Genomic DNA, 17,866 nt, shown 5'->3' on the forward strand with positions numbered 1-17,866 from the left:
TTTTTTATATTCATACCAAGGGAGGGAAAAAAAGTGTGCCTTCAAAATGGGGGTTGAGGGGTCATGGTGTTTGGCCAGGAGTGACAGCTCTGAAATGAAGGCATAAGTCACTCTCCTACTCACCACACGCACCATTCTGGGATAGGGGGAGAGGGGAGGGGAACAGAACAAGGCTATGAAGGGTAGGGGACTGGGTAGGGAGAAGGCTTTAAGGCAGTTGGTGGGAGGGAGGTGGGGTGTAAAGGGCACAAGGTTACAGTGTGGGGTAGTGGTGTGTGATGGGAGGAGGGGGGCGGGGGAAGAATGACTGAATATAAAGCATGTCTTTAGGGAGGCGGAGGACCTGTGAGCTCTTCTCTCTTACCTTTATCAGGCTGCCACAGAGCTGCCAATCTGAGTGAAGGACCACAGATGTTGTTTACACATACAGTACCCACCCACCCACCAAGCCTCTCTCTCTCTCTCTCTCTCTCTCTCTTATACACACACACCACCTTGAACTGAAGGGTCGAGGACCATGTGTGCACTTTCTCTTGATTCTCTCTCTCTCACTTTTTCTCTCTCTTTTTCTCCCTGACTCAAACACACACGTACATCATTAAGTGAGAGGTCAGAGTGTTTGTTTACACTCTCTCGCTCTCACACTAACAGCAGGGGAGTATCAACATTTGGGCTACACCCTGCCGTGAGAGTTGGTTGAGTCCCCCACTTTGTTTCTCACTGATTAGTTTAGAGCATTGATTTGTTTCATGCCTCTGTACCCCATCATATCCAAACAGCTTGAGATAAACACACTGTCCACACTGAGTGACTACTACTCATGGCCAATGGACTGCACTACATGGAATTATCCATATGACTTGAGCCACCTGTCATAAGCTCCGTCTAAAATGGCCACTTGAATTCATATCGACTTGGTGTATCACCTGATTTCAGCCTGTTCTTTGGTAAGAGAATTTAGTTGTATTATGTTGTAGTCATAATGACAGAATATGCCATGGTGTTTGAAGTGAATAAACCTTTGATAGTATAGTTAAACATCTAAAATGTTAGTCATGGTTATGACATCTGTAAGTCATGTGTTAACAGCATTATGCAATACATTCATAGAGTAGGATGTTAGCTGGTTCGGATCATAGCAACACAAGATGGAGAAATAACTGTGAACAACACATTTTTATTTCAATTAATGGATCCATAATTTCCAAACAAAAATAGAGAAAAAAAAACATACTCTTATAGAAATATTCTGTGAACAAATTTATCAACAGACAGTCCTGCTCTCCAAGGTCCCAATGGCTTTCAAATCCCAATAATTGTTGCTGATACCCCAGTGCCACGTTAAAAAACAGACTGGTCGTCCAACAATCAATGTTGCCTTACAGCCCGTCATCAATTGATGGCAACAAAAACACAATAATATCTATGCTAAATCACAGTAATGACAATTGTAACTTTAATTGAGGTTTGGAGGTTAGTAATACAATTTCCTAGTATGCTGCTTGAATGACAATTGAATTGAGGTGGCCTCATATGGAGGATATATTGCCTGTCATAACAGGTAACTTCAGATTATGGCACAGTCATAAAATAAATGCTCAGTGACAAAATCTTGTTCTAAGGCAAGTACAACTATAGTTTTCAAATGCTTATTGGTTCAGGCTCCATAACAATTTTTATTTTTTTGTGATGTGACATGAAACTAACAGGGATTAACTGGCATATGTTATGTCATTCCTTTGACAGCATTATATAGATGTTATGAAGGGATACTTGTATGATATTCTGCTTTGAAACAGTGGCGGAAGTACACTGACCAGTTAGTGGCCCTGTAGTTTTGACCTCAAAATGGCGGCTGAGGAAGAATCTACCAGTGCTGTGTTTATGATGGGAGTGGGGCAAGTGTGGGTTCTGGATAGTTTCACATTGCAAGTGCCTATTTTTGTATATATATATATATATTTGTTTTGCAACTTCCCACACCCTCTGACGTCTAAATACAAGTAAAAGATCAAATTATAGACAAACCAAAAGGTGTTTTTGTCACCACTACCACAAAGATAATCCAAACAATTAATATCCATGTTCCACTTTGGTACAGGCTGTTGATAGGTGTTTTGCCCTGGGTGAGGAGTGATTCTCTGTTTCCTACTGATAGTGGCATGTCTGTCCTGTCTGTCCTGTCTCCCCAACCTGAACCTGAGCTAGTCCCAACATACCCCTTAATGTGGATGTCTATGAGTCAATGACATACATATGGACACAATCATGAATTTCTCTCATTATAAACAGTGCTAATACACACACACACACACACACACACACAATAAATGTCTTCTGAAAATTCCAAGGAAATTTGGCATTTGTTTTTTAATGGCTTTGGGTTAATTAAAAAATTATTGGTTGATGAAGAACCTTTGGCCTGGCTCTCTCGGTCAAGCAGTTATATCGGCAAAGGCCTTGCTCTAAATCGCCATACAGTGGAGATTCTTGGACACGTCTCCTTTAGATGCAAGCACAGTGCCGACAATAGAGTGACTGCGTCGCCAGTAGCCAACACCGCATCGAGTTCGAGACTGACAAAGTCGTCTTTAACGGCGTAAGTTCGACAGAGCTGCAGGAGAACGGCGCAAAAACCCTTCTGCCAGCCGGCCCGTCTAGTGTCACCTCTCAAATGTGGCAATGGCGAAGTAGGAGGGGCCATGGCAGCCTCCTTGTCTCTCTATTGGCCGTGGTCCCCTGGAGAAGAGGCATGTGAATGGCTGGATTGGTGAATGGGGTAGGGATGTGGTGAGGTGGTCAGTCTGCTTTTTGGCAGAACGGTGGTGGTCTTCCAGGGGATGGAGGGAGGAGATAAACAGAGGGAGGGATTGAGGGATGGTCGATGAAGGATGGATGAAGAGCTGAATACGCGACGACTCGTCCTCCTCAGGGCCCGTTTTCATTGTAGTGGAGGGAGATGGGGCGGTCGCGCTGCACGGGCATGTAGGGCCAGTTGTAGCTGGAGCCAGAGAGGAGCATGTCGCGCAGCAGCGTCTCGATGGGCGTCTTGCCCACCAGGCGCACGAAGAAGAGCTGCTCGATGACGGGCGAGGAGACGATGCGGAGGGAGGGCAGCCGCAGGAGCAGGCGGCCGAAGCGGTTGGGCTGGCTGGGGTACTGGTTCCTCACATACTCCTCCAGGGCACACTGGGACTTCTCCTGGATGCTCTCCACGTGGGCCACATCCGACAGGCCCATGGCATCTGAGAAAGGGATAGGAAGGTTAGGTGTTGATGAGTTTCTGGTTCATTATGGTTCTGATGAGTCGACCTCACACTGACATGCAATGTGAAATTGTGTCCAGCTACGTACATACATTAGAGCTGAAATGTCTGCATCCCTAAGTAAATATGTCATTCTATGTAGTGGAATACAATTCCCTTTGCCTTCAGTTGTGGGTCGAGGTTTTGTCCCTGCTCTCACACCTCCCCTAGCACCAGTCCCTGGTGTGAGACTCACATCACACAGCGAGCGTGTCGACTGTGTGAGATACTTTTCACATCCTTCGAGCTCTGTGGTTATGGGGTCAGAGATGGGTGAACTCAAAACAAAGTCCCATTTAGTGTACTGCACAGGTACTGTAGTGCACGTTCAGTACTACTGTGCCAGTGTTTCTGTCCCCAGTATGAACCTTGTTTAAAGGCTGCATCGAACAGCGAGGGTCATTTTCTCCCAAGTGCTTTACTCTAGTGTGCAGCAGAAGCACTGGGCCAGGATCTTTTACCCACCACCCAGCATGCTAGTCCCTTTGTTACAGTACCCTTTAATCGCCCCCCTGCGCAAACTTGGATCAGCTGAGCTTCAGTTCCGCGTAACAAAAGATTCATGTGCCTCATAATTTTGTCGCAGAGGGCCCCCCCCCAGGTGGGGTATAACTGCAAATTCTGCCACATTTCCCACTGAGGGCAGACATTAAGTTTTTAAACTATCCACCATTTTAGGGTACGTGTGAGGCATCAGTGGCTGAGAAAGCTAGTTCTGTCTGTGTGATTGAGCTCGCGCGTGCTACCACGACCCCTCCGCAGGCATCCTTTACAGGCATCTCCTCCCTTTGTCTGGCTCCCTGGGCACACACAGCCACACTCTGGGGATGAGGATGGTGGCAGTGGTAAGATGGCCGCTCTTTGATTTGGGGTGATGGGACTGGGATATAGGGTGGAATGTCTGAGGGCGGAGGTGAGAGGGGGGTATTGAGATTTTGTCTGTCCTTGTTAGCTCATGCAGGCAGGTCTCGATGGGGGGCCTGGTCTACGAATGGTCTGTCTATCTCATTGTGTGTACATGCATGTGTGTGTGTGTGTGTGTGTGTGTGTCTCATTGTGTGTACATGCATGTGTGTTGGCTGGAGCTGTGGGATGGATCACATGGATGCTCAGGGCTACAGGGGTTGTGTAGGTCAGGGCCTGGGCTGTGGCGAATCCCCCTTGTCGCTGCAACCCACCATGAATAATTCAAGCACGGTGGTGGAGGTAGGGGTGAGAGGGCTGGGGTTTGGAGAGGAGGAAAGGGGAGGGGCTGTCTGACTGGTTTCAATAATAGATGGAAGCGTGAAGGAGAAGAGGGTGATGAAATAAATGAGAAGAGCGAAGGGGTTCTTCAGCCATCCAAATGGAAGAGTGCGAGCCAGAACTTGGTATATGCAACGTGATTCTGACAAGCTGTGCGATGGAGACGAGGAAAAGGGCGATCGACAGGAAACAAAAAGCAAGAGCTCAGAGTTGGGTTCTCTCACACTCATACCCCCTGGGTCATAAACAATGAGTCCTCCACACATCCCAATCCCAGATCTGACAGCATTCTGGGTGGCGTAGAATAACCAAAATGATGTACTGTGCCTCATACAGTGGCAAAAGTGGTGTATCAAAGCAATAAGCAAAGTATTGTTTTTATATTGCTATTTCACCAATATTTACGCTTCTTTAGCTCATAAAGTAGTCCATCCATGATAATATTGATATGGTATCCATACATTATTGATACATTGTTTACAAAGATATTGTTAACCACTTTGTTGTTAACCACACGCTGTACTGCAGACTCTATACGTCTGCTAACTTATCTGGAGTGACCACTACGACCGAAATGTGTAGTTCTGCACAAAATACAACGCAAACTATCCTACAGGTGGACATAAACAAAGACATATAGAAACAGAAACCACTAAAGTCAACGCCACTCACCGGAGGTGAAGAGCACGATGGATTTGAGGCAGGAGTACTCAGCCGTGTCCACCTGCAGAACCTTCAGTTTCTCCACCTGCTCCTGGAACACCCGGATGTGGTCCATGAACGCCACCACGCGCTCCGCAGACATGGGCGATGCGTGCAGGCCAGCCGCCGCCAGCAGGGGTGCCACGTGCAGCGGCATGGAGCACTGGGCCGCGTTCAGCACAAACAGCTCACTCCATGACATGCGCAGGAGCGCCACCTAGGGCACGGGAGGAATGATGGCAGAATTGGTTAGTTCAGAGTGGACGAGGGTGGTTCTGGGAAACAAGGATAATAGTGTTTCTTCCTTGTGCAAATGATTGAGTATGGCAAGTGTTAGTGATATGCTCAAACTTTTAAAGGCTGCTGACCCCACAATTGAACCTTTACATGACATACCAATATACATATATTTGTTCTGGGCAATATCTGTGTTGAGCATCTACAGCTCATCCATAAGGGACTACCCAAATAAAGTGACCACACCACATCTCTAAGCATTCATCATTTCTATTTTCTAGTCAGGCATAAAAAAAAGATCTAGTCAGGCAGAGTTTCTAGTCAGGAATCAGGGTGGTCGTCCTCACCTGGTCCATGAGCTGCAGGTCAGGGAAGAAGGGGATGTTCTTGGCCCACTCCACAGCGCTGAAGAGCAGCCGTGCGGCCAGCTCGCAGATGTTCTCGATGCCCATCAGGTTGTTTCCCTGCATGCACTGGGACCCGTAGCGGGACGTGGGATAAGGCTCGGCGCGCAGCAGCAAAGAGATGAATCCTGATAGGTAGGGCTGCCCGTTGTAAGGGTCGCTGCCATTGGTCAGGTACTGACCCGGGCTAGACTGGGAGTTGGACATGCGGCCTCTCTGGACAGCTGAGGGAGAGAGAAAGAAAGGGTTAAGAAAATGAGGAGATAAAGCATTTGAATTTTATGAGCAAAATACATTTTCCCTCTTGACATTTCATAAGCAAATAAGCTAGAAGCTAATTGTTTGGCATGGGGCTAACTTGGTTAGACTACTGCATCTTTCATTCATTTATGTGGCTGTACTCTATCCATCTATCCTAAGAGGCTTTATTTCAATCCAGGCTGGCACAGTTACAGTAACATTTAGGACCTGAAGCTTCTCTGCATTCCCATCGTCATGACTGCGTCCAACACTAACTGCCTTGATTTAGTAGGCTGCAATTACCACTGTGTCATAAAGCAGTATCTAGAGGCACTCAGACGAGTATACTCTTTCTCAATGGGAATATATAGGGCCAAATCACACTGGGGCTAGCAGCTAAAAGCCATGTCTGGGGAGAGGAGGAAGGTGGGTGGAGGTTGGAGGTGGGGGGTGCAAAGTGTGGAGAAACGGGGGGAAATTTCTGCGGCTCTAAATGTGTCGGCACTCTGTCTCCTGACCGGCAGACACCGGTGCCGTGCATCCGTGAGTAATGGCAACCAGCAGCCAGTAAAGACACTATGGTTCTTCACACCTCTGCCCCCCCCCCCCTCCCCCCACTGCCAAATGGCTCAGCCGAAGGGGAAGGGGGCACGCAGAGGCTAAGCACACATCCCCACCCCCGCCGAGCTAAGAAGCGGCGGCTCAAAGCCCATTTGGAAAACACCTGTTCAGTCATCCCCGCTGTCTGACTAATAACTCCCTCTACAGTTACAGAACAAGGGAGAGAGAGAGTACGTGAGAGGGAGGGAGTACGCGGGAGGGAGGGAGGGAAAGAGAGAGAGTACGCGGGAGGGAGGGAGGGAAAGAGAGAGAGTACGCGGGAGGGAGGGAGGGAAAGAGAGAGAGTACGCGGGAGGGAGGGAGGGAGAGAGGGAGGGAGAGAGGGAGAGAGGGAGGGAGAGAGGGAGAGAGGGAGGGAGAGAGAGGGAGGGAGAGAGAGGGAGGGAGAGAGGGAGAGAGGGAGGGAGAGAGGGAGGGAGAGAGGGAGGGAGAGAGGGAGAGAGGGAGGGAGGGAGGGAGGGAGGGAGGGAGGGAGGGAGGGAGGGAGGGAGGGAGGGAGGGAGGGAGGACAGGCTAGGGTTTGGAAAATACTTTGAAACTCAGCATCACCTGTCCTTCGACACAACAGCTGTGAAAATTGAATACACTACAGTGTACCAAAGAGTACAGGTCAAATCACTCAAGAACATAGTAAGTCAATAAATATGTCCATCGAATTTCAAGACTGTTGAATGATTAGAAAAACATTTGAGTTTGTGACCAAAAAATACTGGTCTCCCTTGAACACAAGCAACTCCTGTCCCAGGGAAAGAATGTTGCCTCATTTTGCAAACGACAATGTAGCGTACAGAGACAGCATTGCACAATGGGCCGTACCATGTCACTCACAAAAAAAACAACTCCTGTTCATACCCAAACCTGAACTTTTTCTAGAGCATGGTTGCCCTTCATTAGAGGTTAGTATGTTATAACTATCTGAATTAAAATAATAATAATTAATGCATCATAATGATTAATGACGTAATGCACCAGATGCCAAATCCACCCCATCCACTTGTCTTCTGAAAAGCCTCTTTGAAGAGGTTGTGTGTGAGTGCATGAGTGCTTGAGTCGAAATGACGCTTGAAAAGCATCTCTATGTGAATGAGCAAGGGAAATGAATGAGACAGGGAGAGAAGGGCATAGACAGGATAAAAGGGAGAGGGAGAAAGATAGTGAGTGGCATGGGATGAGAGAGAGTGAGAGTGAGGATGTAGAGACAGATTTGAATGCCTGCCATAATCGATTTCCCGATTTCTAATTGGTCAGCAGTGGCTTAGTGTGATTGGAAAGACCAAATCCTGATCTCTTGACAGTAGAGGTACTGGCAAACAGTGGGACCAAACAACTAAAGAGCCTAAAACCCCAAACAGAAAGACCACGGCACTACATATAACCTCCTCTCCCCTGTAACTATTCCCCAACGGATAAAATATGGTACATAAATAAGTCAGAGGGGAGAAAAGGGCACTAAACAGGTATCATGGGCGATTTCAGCCATGACTTTTAAAAAACACCACCACAGCGAGTCACAGAGAGAGTGTGGCCATGGAGTTAAGCATGTCTCATCCCACCAAGGCTGTCCTTATTTGGCCTTTAGTCACTGTGCTAGAAGTACAAGACAGTTGAGCAAACTATTGTAGATAAATACAATGAAGGACTATCTGCTCCTGTAAAAGGTCATAGTCAGGGGCTATGTACTAGAAGCATGACAGATTTGGCACAGCCTCATTGTCAACGGCGATAAGTAGTATAATGGTTTTCGTGTAGTCCCTTAAAAGTCTGCTAACAAAAAACACAAGATACTGTAACATTCAAACACAGATACACAAAAAAATTGCTTATTTTGGACAGTAAAGCAGTGTGTATTGTGTAAGCCCACTCAGAGAGGAGTGTGTGATGTGACATTCATTTGTTATTCCTGTGCTTCTGACAGACTCCTTTAGCTTGGGTTGAACTCTGAACTCTGGGGTCACTGCTCTCACTCTGCATGCAAGGGTTACAGTGAAGCACCAATCCCCCGGCAAAAAGTCAAACCATTTACCCTTTGTCAACTCCATATTCACAGAGGAAAGGGGGCCAAGGCTGTGAGAAAGACGTGGAGAGAAAGAGAGGAAGAAAGAGGTTGAGAATGAAGATGGTGAGTATAAGAGTAGAGAATTGAGAAATAGAGGGGGAAATAAACCAGTGGTGAAATAAACCAGTGGTTCCCAAACTGTGGGGCACGCCCCCAAAGGGTCAGAAGGGGTGCCCCCCCCCCCTGCATACCTTAGAGACCTATAAATATCACATGAATACACATTAGACATGACAAAATGTGTAGAATTGCAGGAAAGAAGCTTTAAACCTGCAAAATTCTCTCCACCAACAAGAGGGCTGTGAACAGTTTGTGCCATGAACCGTGCTTGTGCCCATAGAAATAGACGTGGCGTGTGGCAGCGGGATTTTCCTCAATGCTGGAGGGGGATCCCTGAAAGAGGCAATGAGATCAAGGAAGAGGGAGGGAGGGAGGGAGACAGAGTTAAGTATGACATTGTGTGGAAAGGGAGAGGGAACGGGTAAAGAGACAGGGAAAAAGAGAGACACAGACAGACGGAGATGGAGAGAGCTCCTGGTGAGGATGCTCAGACGCGTTAGCTGCAAACGTAGGCCCTTTAATATCCACCCAGTCACGTTGGCGCTGCTTTGATGAAGCAGATATGAATTAATAACAGAAATGCACCCTGCACGGAGGAGTGCTCTGGCTTTCTATCCATCTCTCTACTCACTCATATCCATTTCTACAATGGAAGAGATCACACAACAAGCTATGCTATACAAGCGATTCAATCATTTTCATTACATTGAGTTAAAAACTCAATGGCTGTATCTCAAGAAAATTGGTGTAAAGTGGCCTGGAATCAAAAACAACACGATACTTCAAAATGTAACAATGAGTATGGATAACGCTGGACTTACTGTAAATGCTAGCCTTTCATATTGTGGCAATAGGCTAACCTGGCTATTGTACAGACAACAGAGAAAATGAGAGACTCAACAGAGAAATATGACAATATGACACGCAATATATCGTGAACTGGAGTCTATTCACCTTGAGGTGTCAAAGGAAGCCCATCTCTGCAGAGTGAGCTCTATTCCTCCACTCACATCCCTCCTCCTCTAAAATATTAAATGCTAGCCTTGGGGATATCAGAATGGGAAACGACTAGTGCCTCAGCTCTATGGTCTCTTTGTGGCCTATCACTTCAATGGAGGCTGCTTTCTGGCAGTGAATAATGGCAAGGCCTCTGTCAATATGGAAGCCATGGTGCTGGAACCTTACAGCCAGCTTGGACTTAAAGAGACCTATTCTAACATGTCAATAAACTATGACAGTATTGTAATAGGGGAATGTTTTGGCAGGCCAGAGTTTAGGGGTCAAACTAGTCTCGGTTTGCCTGCTCATACAAACTTGACAACGTTTATGGATTAGTCAATAAAGGCAGTCAGTTAGCGAGCCCTGGTACTTTCTCAATAGAGTCAACCTCACATTTGGACCTTGAACATCGCCATTATTAATGTTTAGTTTCTGGTTCCTGTTGACCTACAGTATATCCGTCTCTGTGTTTGGTCGGTGTGAACCAAGGGTCACCAGCTGTAGCAGTGAGTCTCGTCAAGAGTGATGTGTTTCATAATCCTATGTATGAGTAACTGAATATCAATATACAGGTCTTTCCCTGTGTTATTTACCATTGAAGGACACACACACTAGGAGTCATAATGAAGATAATCTGTCTTTGAATGTTCTGTCTATGAACAGTCGTAACTATGTACGTACTATGAACAATCTAGAGCAGGGTTCTCCAACAGGTTGATAGCAAGCTACCAGTAGCTCGCAGCCCACCTATGAGTAACTCGCCAAACAATTCTGAAAGTACGTGCAATTTTCATGTATTCCACGGCAAACTGTCATAAACAAATCTCAGAAGTATCAGACACCACAAGCTCCCAGCTACTATTTATTGATATTATCCCACCCCTAGTTAGCCACTATTGGCTTAAAAAGCCAAACCTAACACCATCTGCCAATAAATTTCCATCAATATTGCCCCAGTCTGTCTGTGTGGTGCGTGTTTTTGTCACTCCGTGTGTAGCCAGTTGATGTGATAACTGTCTTGTGGGTTGACAGAAATACTTTCTCCCAATCCTTCTCAATTCAATTTTAACTGCAAAGTAGGCATACCTGGCAGAAGTATATCATGAGTAAGTATATCATTTGTATCTATTATTTGAAAACGTTGCCATGAAATGAGCATTAGTAGTACAGAACCATTACTAGACCAGCACATTAGATGACACAATCCTCACTTGCTAGATGTGCAATTAAAAGGCCAGATGCACAACTAAAGGGGAATAACACACAAACATAATAATTTGCTAGTTTTATTTCCAGACCTACAAAAAGAGTCTTCTGATTTAATTTGCGCTTTGACATGGACTCAGACCATACAATTCTGTTGTTTCTCTATGAATCATTGCAATTTTGAGAGTGAAAAAAATCTGAAAATCTAAAACCAGGAAAAATAAAACTAAGAAAAAAACATCAGTTGGGAAAATCAAAAAATAAATCATCTAAAATCAAAAAGAATTCTATAGGACCCCGCTTGTTTATTAACCATTATTTTAGCAGGTATATTGACAGAAAACATAGCTAGAAAAAATTAGTAGCTCGCGACCCGTTTCATTTTTTAAAAGTAGCTCCCATACGAGAAGTAGCTCCCATACTAGTGGACAGTGTGCCTGTCCATGCCAATCTCTGTGACCATGTCACTATGTGTGGTAGCTGGTAGGGAATGTATTGTATGCATGAGAAGGCTGCTAGTTGTGAATGTAAAATTGTCAATGTGTCAAGTATACAGTGTGTTCTTCGAACGTGTGAATTTGACAAACATCACAGTCTATATTGGTCTTTTTTGGTCTCACTAAGGTCAGAGGAGCACATATCGGAACATTCCGACAGCAGAACATGATATGCACTTCACTCCCAACTAGCCCAAGGAACTGTCAGCCAGTTGCACAGGTTCACTGTCTCTCTCTTCCTCACTCCCTCCTCATCCCTTAAACCAGTGTTCTACTCTAAGCAGGAATGTCATTGAGAAACATGTAGAGTAGAGATGCCAGAGGTGCCAAACAGGTAGAGCAGTGAAGAGGTAAACATGACCTTTTACATGACTGTTTAGTATAAATCAACCTTTAACACGAGATATTCGATATCTATGTGGGCTGAAATAGAGTGACCTCTCAGTCAAGTTACACACGAAGGGTCACCCTAAAGATCAACTGAACTGTCCAAATAAACACTCCTGAATTAGCCAGCGAATGTGACACTGATCTTAAATCATGAAGATGTGTGTGCAGTACATTTTGTAGCAAGTTATAGCATAGATAGGATCAATTACTATTTATTTTGTACCTTACTAAAACGTTGCCATGTTTTACAGAATTTCGCCACTAGGGAGTGGTGCATTTTTGGAGAGGGAGGGGAGATGAGGGGCAGCGACTTGGTCGACAAGAAAGGCCCGCCTAACCACAAACATAACCTGTCAGGTTTGTTTTTCTATGCTTTGTTGCTGATATTCTGCTATATTTGTTTATTTTCACTGGCAGAGACCATCAATACGTTACTTTTACACATGTTACCAACAGTAGAAGGGTGTGGGTAGAATCACTAGGGAAGCCAGGAAAAATGCCATATTACAACCTACTGTATGTGTTGTGATAATTACATGGTTTGCTCTATAACCTGTTAGTTCATATGCCTTGACACTGTGATATATAGGCCTAAAGGCAGAGACGATAAGAAGACACAGTGGCAGAATAAATTCAACCACACCTTTGTTTCATCACAAAACCAGAGAGCAACTTCTATCCAGTGAAGTCCACAAAGCATTTAGCCTGTAACAAACAGCTACATGACCTACAGCATGGTCAAGCAGTTAATGTTTCTGACATTTTTTGACCTTTTAAACAACTATTGACTTAGAACAATGGAAAGTTACCGCAATTCGAAAAGGAAACAGGAGCTGTAGAAAATACATGTTGATTCACCCTACTTGTTGAGAAAGGCCAATGCCATCCTCCTCTTTTTCATGTTGACGAAGTGGTCTTTCACTCTGTCATACAGTACATGCTTTTATTTATTGTTGTCCTAGGCTACCTGGCTAAAATGTTTGCTCACTAATCTAACTTCCTTTCATGGGCAACATTAGCTTGTTACATTAGCCTTCTAAAACTTGCTACATACTGAACTTCCATCCTCTCAGGCCAGTGGCACAACAATGTATGAATTAATGGTTGGATCAGAATCGCCATTATAATTATTGCCAGTATGGAGAATTAAGTAAAACCACAAGTCCATAGCCACCGGATGACAACAACACAACAACGCAACAATTCAAGTTGTTTCTGTCAATGACGTATGCTCTCAATTCAATTTGATAGGAGTGACGCCAAATCCAAGCTGCTTACCCTTAACGCTTTTGTACTTTTGGTGCACCAGGACCATTCACAGTTGAGCTCACTCAGATTTGCTCAATGCTGATTGGCTATTATTTGATACTTTTTTATCAATAGAGGCCAAATGCTCGCTGGCTTCCCTTGCGTTCAATGCTACGAGAGACAACAATGTCATACTCTTTTAACCAGACAACATCAGATACATGGCCTACACATACAGAGACAGAGGGGCAGTTCATATAAGGTAATCAGTCAGTTGAAATAAATGAATTAGACCCTAATCTATGGATTTCAGCCTGGCTCCCCTGTCGGCCCACCCACAGGGGAGCCAGGCCCCGCCAATCAGACTCAGTTTTTCCCTACAAAAGGGCTTTATTACAGACAAAAATACTCCTCAGTTTCATCAGCTGTCCAGGTGGCTGGTCTCAGATGATCCCTTAGGTGAAGAAGCCAGATGTGGAGGTCCTGGGCTGGCGTGGTTACACTTGGTCTGCGGTTGTAAAGCAGGTTGGACGTACTGCCAAATTCTCTAAAACGACGTTGGAGGCGGCGTATGGTAGAGAAATTAATATTAAATTCTCTAGCAACAGTTCTGATGGACATTCCTGTAGTCAGCATGCCAATTGCACACTCCTTCAAAACTTGCCATTGTGTTGTGTGACAAAAGGCACATTTTAGAGTGGCCTTTTAGTGTCCCCAGCACAAGGTGCACCTGTGTAATGATCATGCTGTTTAATCAGCTTCTTGATATGCCACACCTGTCAGGTGGATGGATTATCTTGGCAAAGGGGGATTTGCTCATTAACATGGATGTAAACCAATTTTTGCCATTTTGTTTGAGAAATAAGCTTTTTGTGTGTATGGAATATTTCTGGGATATTTTATTTCAGCTCATGAAACACTTTACATGTTGCATTTATATTTTTGTTCAGTATATATTTTTTTATTGGTAAATTTTTTGGGAGCTTCCCTTGGCAGCCATGAATTAACGTCACTGGTTACCAATCCATGTGCCGAAAATAGCATGATATTTAGATGATTATTTTGTGCATGGCTTGCATAACACAAGTAGGCAATACCTTGTAGTGGTAATAACTATTACAAAGTCAATTATTGATAGTTTCAACAATCACTTTGAGATGATTTCAAATCCATATTCAGGGCAGGAATGTACATTTGTGTATTTCCAAAATGTTCCAAAATTCACACGGATTATAACTCAGAAAGCCCAATGGCCTCCTCTGTCAGCCGACCCAGGTGCATTATGTAGAAGAAACATGACTTATGTATGACCTCTGGGGAAGACGAAAAGTAGCTTTGGGTGTGTAGTCTTGCTGCTTTCTCGCTGCTACCAGTAAGCCTTTAATGTGATTGCAATGCTGCATTTAAATGTGTACAATTGGTGCTTTTATTATTAATTATCCCCACCATTAGGCTACCTCTGAACTTTTCAGGGCAAATAGTTAGTAGGACTTTATCTTAGGCCCTATTGCTGAGTTAGAAACATATATGTAGACTATTTCACACCAAATTATGCCTCTAATATTTTGTTAATAATAATCTGACTAAGAAGATAATTTGATTTTCTTTCAGGGTTTGAAAATGATTGGTAGGCCTAAAGAAAACAATTTTCTTTTAAATATGTTTGATCTACTACCTCACAAAGGTTGCCGTTTAAAAGCATTGTTAACACTTGGTTGTAGTACAACACAACTCTGCATAGCATTTCAATTATAATTATTGTATTGAATGTCAATTAGAAAATGAGGCATATACAAAATAGTTATGCCTAGGCCTGCATTAACCACGTCATCATCTTCAATTTAAAACCAACACTTTTAATATTTTAAAGAAGTGCGATTTCAAAATGTTCCTCAAAGGCACTGACACTTACGAGGACATGTCTCTAGGCCTGTAATCCACGATGAGGATGAGTCTGTTTTGCGTATGACAGACCTGTATCAATTTAATCAACACTTGAAAGAATTGAGATTTTTGAATCGTGTTTTTGGTGAATATTATTCTAGACCATATAATAGTAACATAGCAAATCAAATCCCTTTTAAAATGTTATCTGCAGTAGTTAATATATAATGTAGCCAAATAATGGTCTGATAACATATTGAGCATGTTTATGTAGATGAAAGGTCAACAGACTGCGGTGCGTCAGGATACTTCCTCGGGTTCATTCAGTCAGAAAGGGGCATGGCTGACTAAATTTACCCTGCAGTGCTTTACATGAACTGTGTACAGTTTACACACTAGCACACTAACGAGATCCCTTGAATGATAATATTAGGCGATAGGACGGGTATTTCCACCTAAAATGTACTGTATAGTTAGTTCATTTTGACAGAGGCTACTGTATTCAAGACCTCGTTTGTAATAGGCCTGCCTGCTTGATACACTCACACACTGGAAGTTAAACACAGCGTGCTTCCTGCACAGAGCGCACGTCTTCTGTTGACTACGGTTTGTGTCACTATTTGCACTGTTTATGGTCATATCATAGGAACCTTTTGGGGTATCCACAACAGCTTGCGTGGCCAGGTTTAGCAAGAATTACAGTACATAATATAATTTTTTAAATAATTTGCGATAAAAATCGATTACAATAAACTAACAAGGTTGACTCCAGAGTAGGCTACACTGCACAGCGATAAACATATTTATGATTAGAGAAATGTAGTATTGTTGGTGGGTAACGCATAAAACACAGAGTGCAACGACGTCCAGCATGGAGACATGCATGTGCAAAGTTTTTATGAGGATTTCAAGTGTCTGGTTCGCGTGTTGTAATTAACACAACTCGTTTGATTGAACATGACGCAGCAAGGTCCAAGCTGACTGATTAAAAGTGAAACGCAGTGCTTTGCGAGCACGTTGCCACTGTTCATCTTTCGCACTAATTGACCCGTTCATAATCATACACAATACAATACATGTAGCGGGCCCTCTTGTAGCGGATAGGGTGTAGAGGAGCAAACAACAGAATTAATTGGGGAGACAAAGGGAGCCCTTTTCCGAGGGGAGAAAAATAATTGCATACTATGGACTGAATAGGAAATACAAGGGTAGACGATCTGAAACAACAAACATTGCGTTACAGCAGACTACAAATGCCTTTTAGGAGAACTATGACTGATAGAAGCAGGAAATCTATAAGACACGGATATCCATCGTTAAAGTACTAACGTTATATGGTTTCAACTTTACGCACCAATATTCTTGACACCAAACGTCCGCCAAAACCCAATTTGATCATTTTAGTCATTTACATTACATTTGCATAAAGGCTACAGTCTTCACCGAATCTCAAATCTTGTCTTACCTTCTCTTCTCATGCCGACTTTGAGGCACTTCTTCAGTCGGCAGTACTGGCACTGGTTCCGATGATGTTGGTCGATGGGACAGTCGCGGTTCCCCCGGCATGTGTAACTGAGGTTCCGTCGCACCGAACGCTTGAAGAAGCTTTTACAGCCCTCGCATGTGAATTGACCGTAATGCTTGCCACTGGACTTATCCCCGCACACCATGCAGTCCACGTTGGGAATCTTGTCCCCGGAAAGTGCATCGTTCCCCGGGGTGGAACCAGAGGGTGTTCCCGGTGTCCCGCCAGGCTCCTGACTGCAAATCTGGAGCTGGGACCCGGGATCCGCCGAAATGTTCTCTTGCCACTGGTTTACTACCATTGCCATGCTATCCTAAAACAATTTGGTTAGACAACAGATACGAGTCCAACTCCGTAGCGCGGGGAGGAGATAAGAATCCGTTCTGACGTCTTGGGAAAACAAGGCTGGGCGAAAAGGCGCTTCCCACTTCCTCCAAAAAGTATTTAATATATTCTCAAATTGATTTTCTCTAGTTAATCAAATGTCCCTGTCGTAAACGTATCTTCTGTAAACTTCTATCAAAGTTTACGAAGACAGCACGGTATCAACATGACTATTGCGTAAGAATGGAGGCTACTGCCAGTGTTCTGCTCTGCGCAGAAATCCATAAACACGCTCTCTCAAAAACGTTGATTGTATTTGAAAAGTCGACTAACAATACAGCATGTACAGAATGGAGAAGTGGTCGTTAAAGTGTCATTTTCATGAATATCGACTGCCTAGAATCTTATTCTGCTTAATATTCGAACTGAATTAAATCAAAATATTCTCTCAATCACAAAAACACAATACTGACCACAGTTCTACGCAATTATGTGATCGAAGTTATCTAGTGAACTCATACGGACGTGCAATCCCAAAAGAAACGTTACTTTCGTTCCTCTAATGTTGTGCGCCACGATGAGGTCTGCATCGAAATTTCGATAAACCATGGATGGAGTGCTCTGTGGTAGATGCAGTATGTTCACAAGCAGATATCTTTGCCAAACATGTACTTCACCCGTCGGCTGTCTGTCCCATCTCTGAGAATCATAGTTAGAATTTGGTGAAAGTGACACGAAACAGCCGTGCCCATATAAGGCCAAAACTACCATATAAGGCATGACCCCTCCTCTCATCGAGAACGGTTATACGCATGTGCGGGCAGTTTCAATTGGCCAGAGGAGAATAAAGCAGTAAGGCACTCTCCAATTGGCGCAGCCGCCGATTAGCTATACAGTATGTTCTGGTTGATAGAGTAGCTGTG

General features: G+C 44.1%; 1 protein-coding gene across 1 annotated transcript; it reads right to left on the reverse strand.

Moving 5' to 3' along the window:
* Positions 1 to 1,157: 1,157 nt before the first annotated feature.
* LOC109908769 (nuclear receptor subfamily 2 group F member 5) lies at positions 1,158 to 17,644 on the reverse strand. Its single transcript, XM_020507457.2, has 4 exons — positions 16,560 to 17,644; positions 5,837 to 6,117; positions 5,223 to 5,469; positions 1,158 to 3,245 (listed from the first exon to the last, which is right to left on the reverse strand). The coding sequence occupies exons 1-4, from the start codon at positions 16,924 to 16,926 to the stop codon at positions 2,929 to 2,931; spliced, it is 1,212 nt and encodes a 403-aa protein (XP_020363046.1). The 5' UTR covers positions 16,927 to 17,644; the 3' UTR covers positions 1,158 to 2,928.
* Positions 17,645 to 17,866: the final 222 nt, after the last annotated feature.

The sequence above is a fragment of the Oncorhynchus kisutch genome, linkage group LG2, assembly GCF_002021735.2.
Source record: "Oncorhynchus kisutch isolate 150728-3 linkage group LG2, Okis_V2, whole genome shotgun sequence".
NCBI classification, from domain to species: domain Eukaryota; kingdom Metazoa; phylum Chordata; class Actinopteri; order Salmoniformes; family Salmonidae; genus Oncorhynchus; species Oncorhynchus kisutch.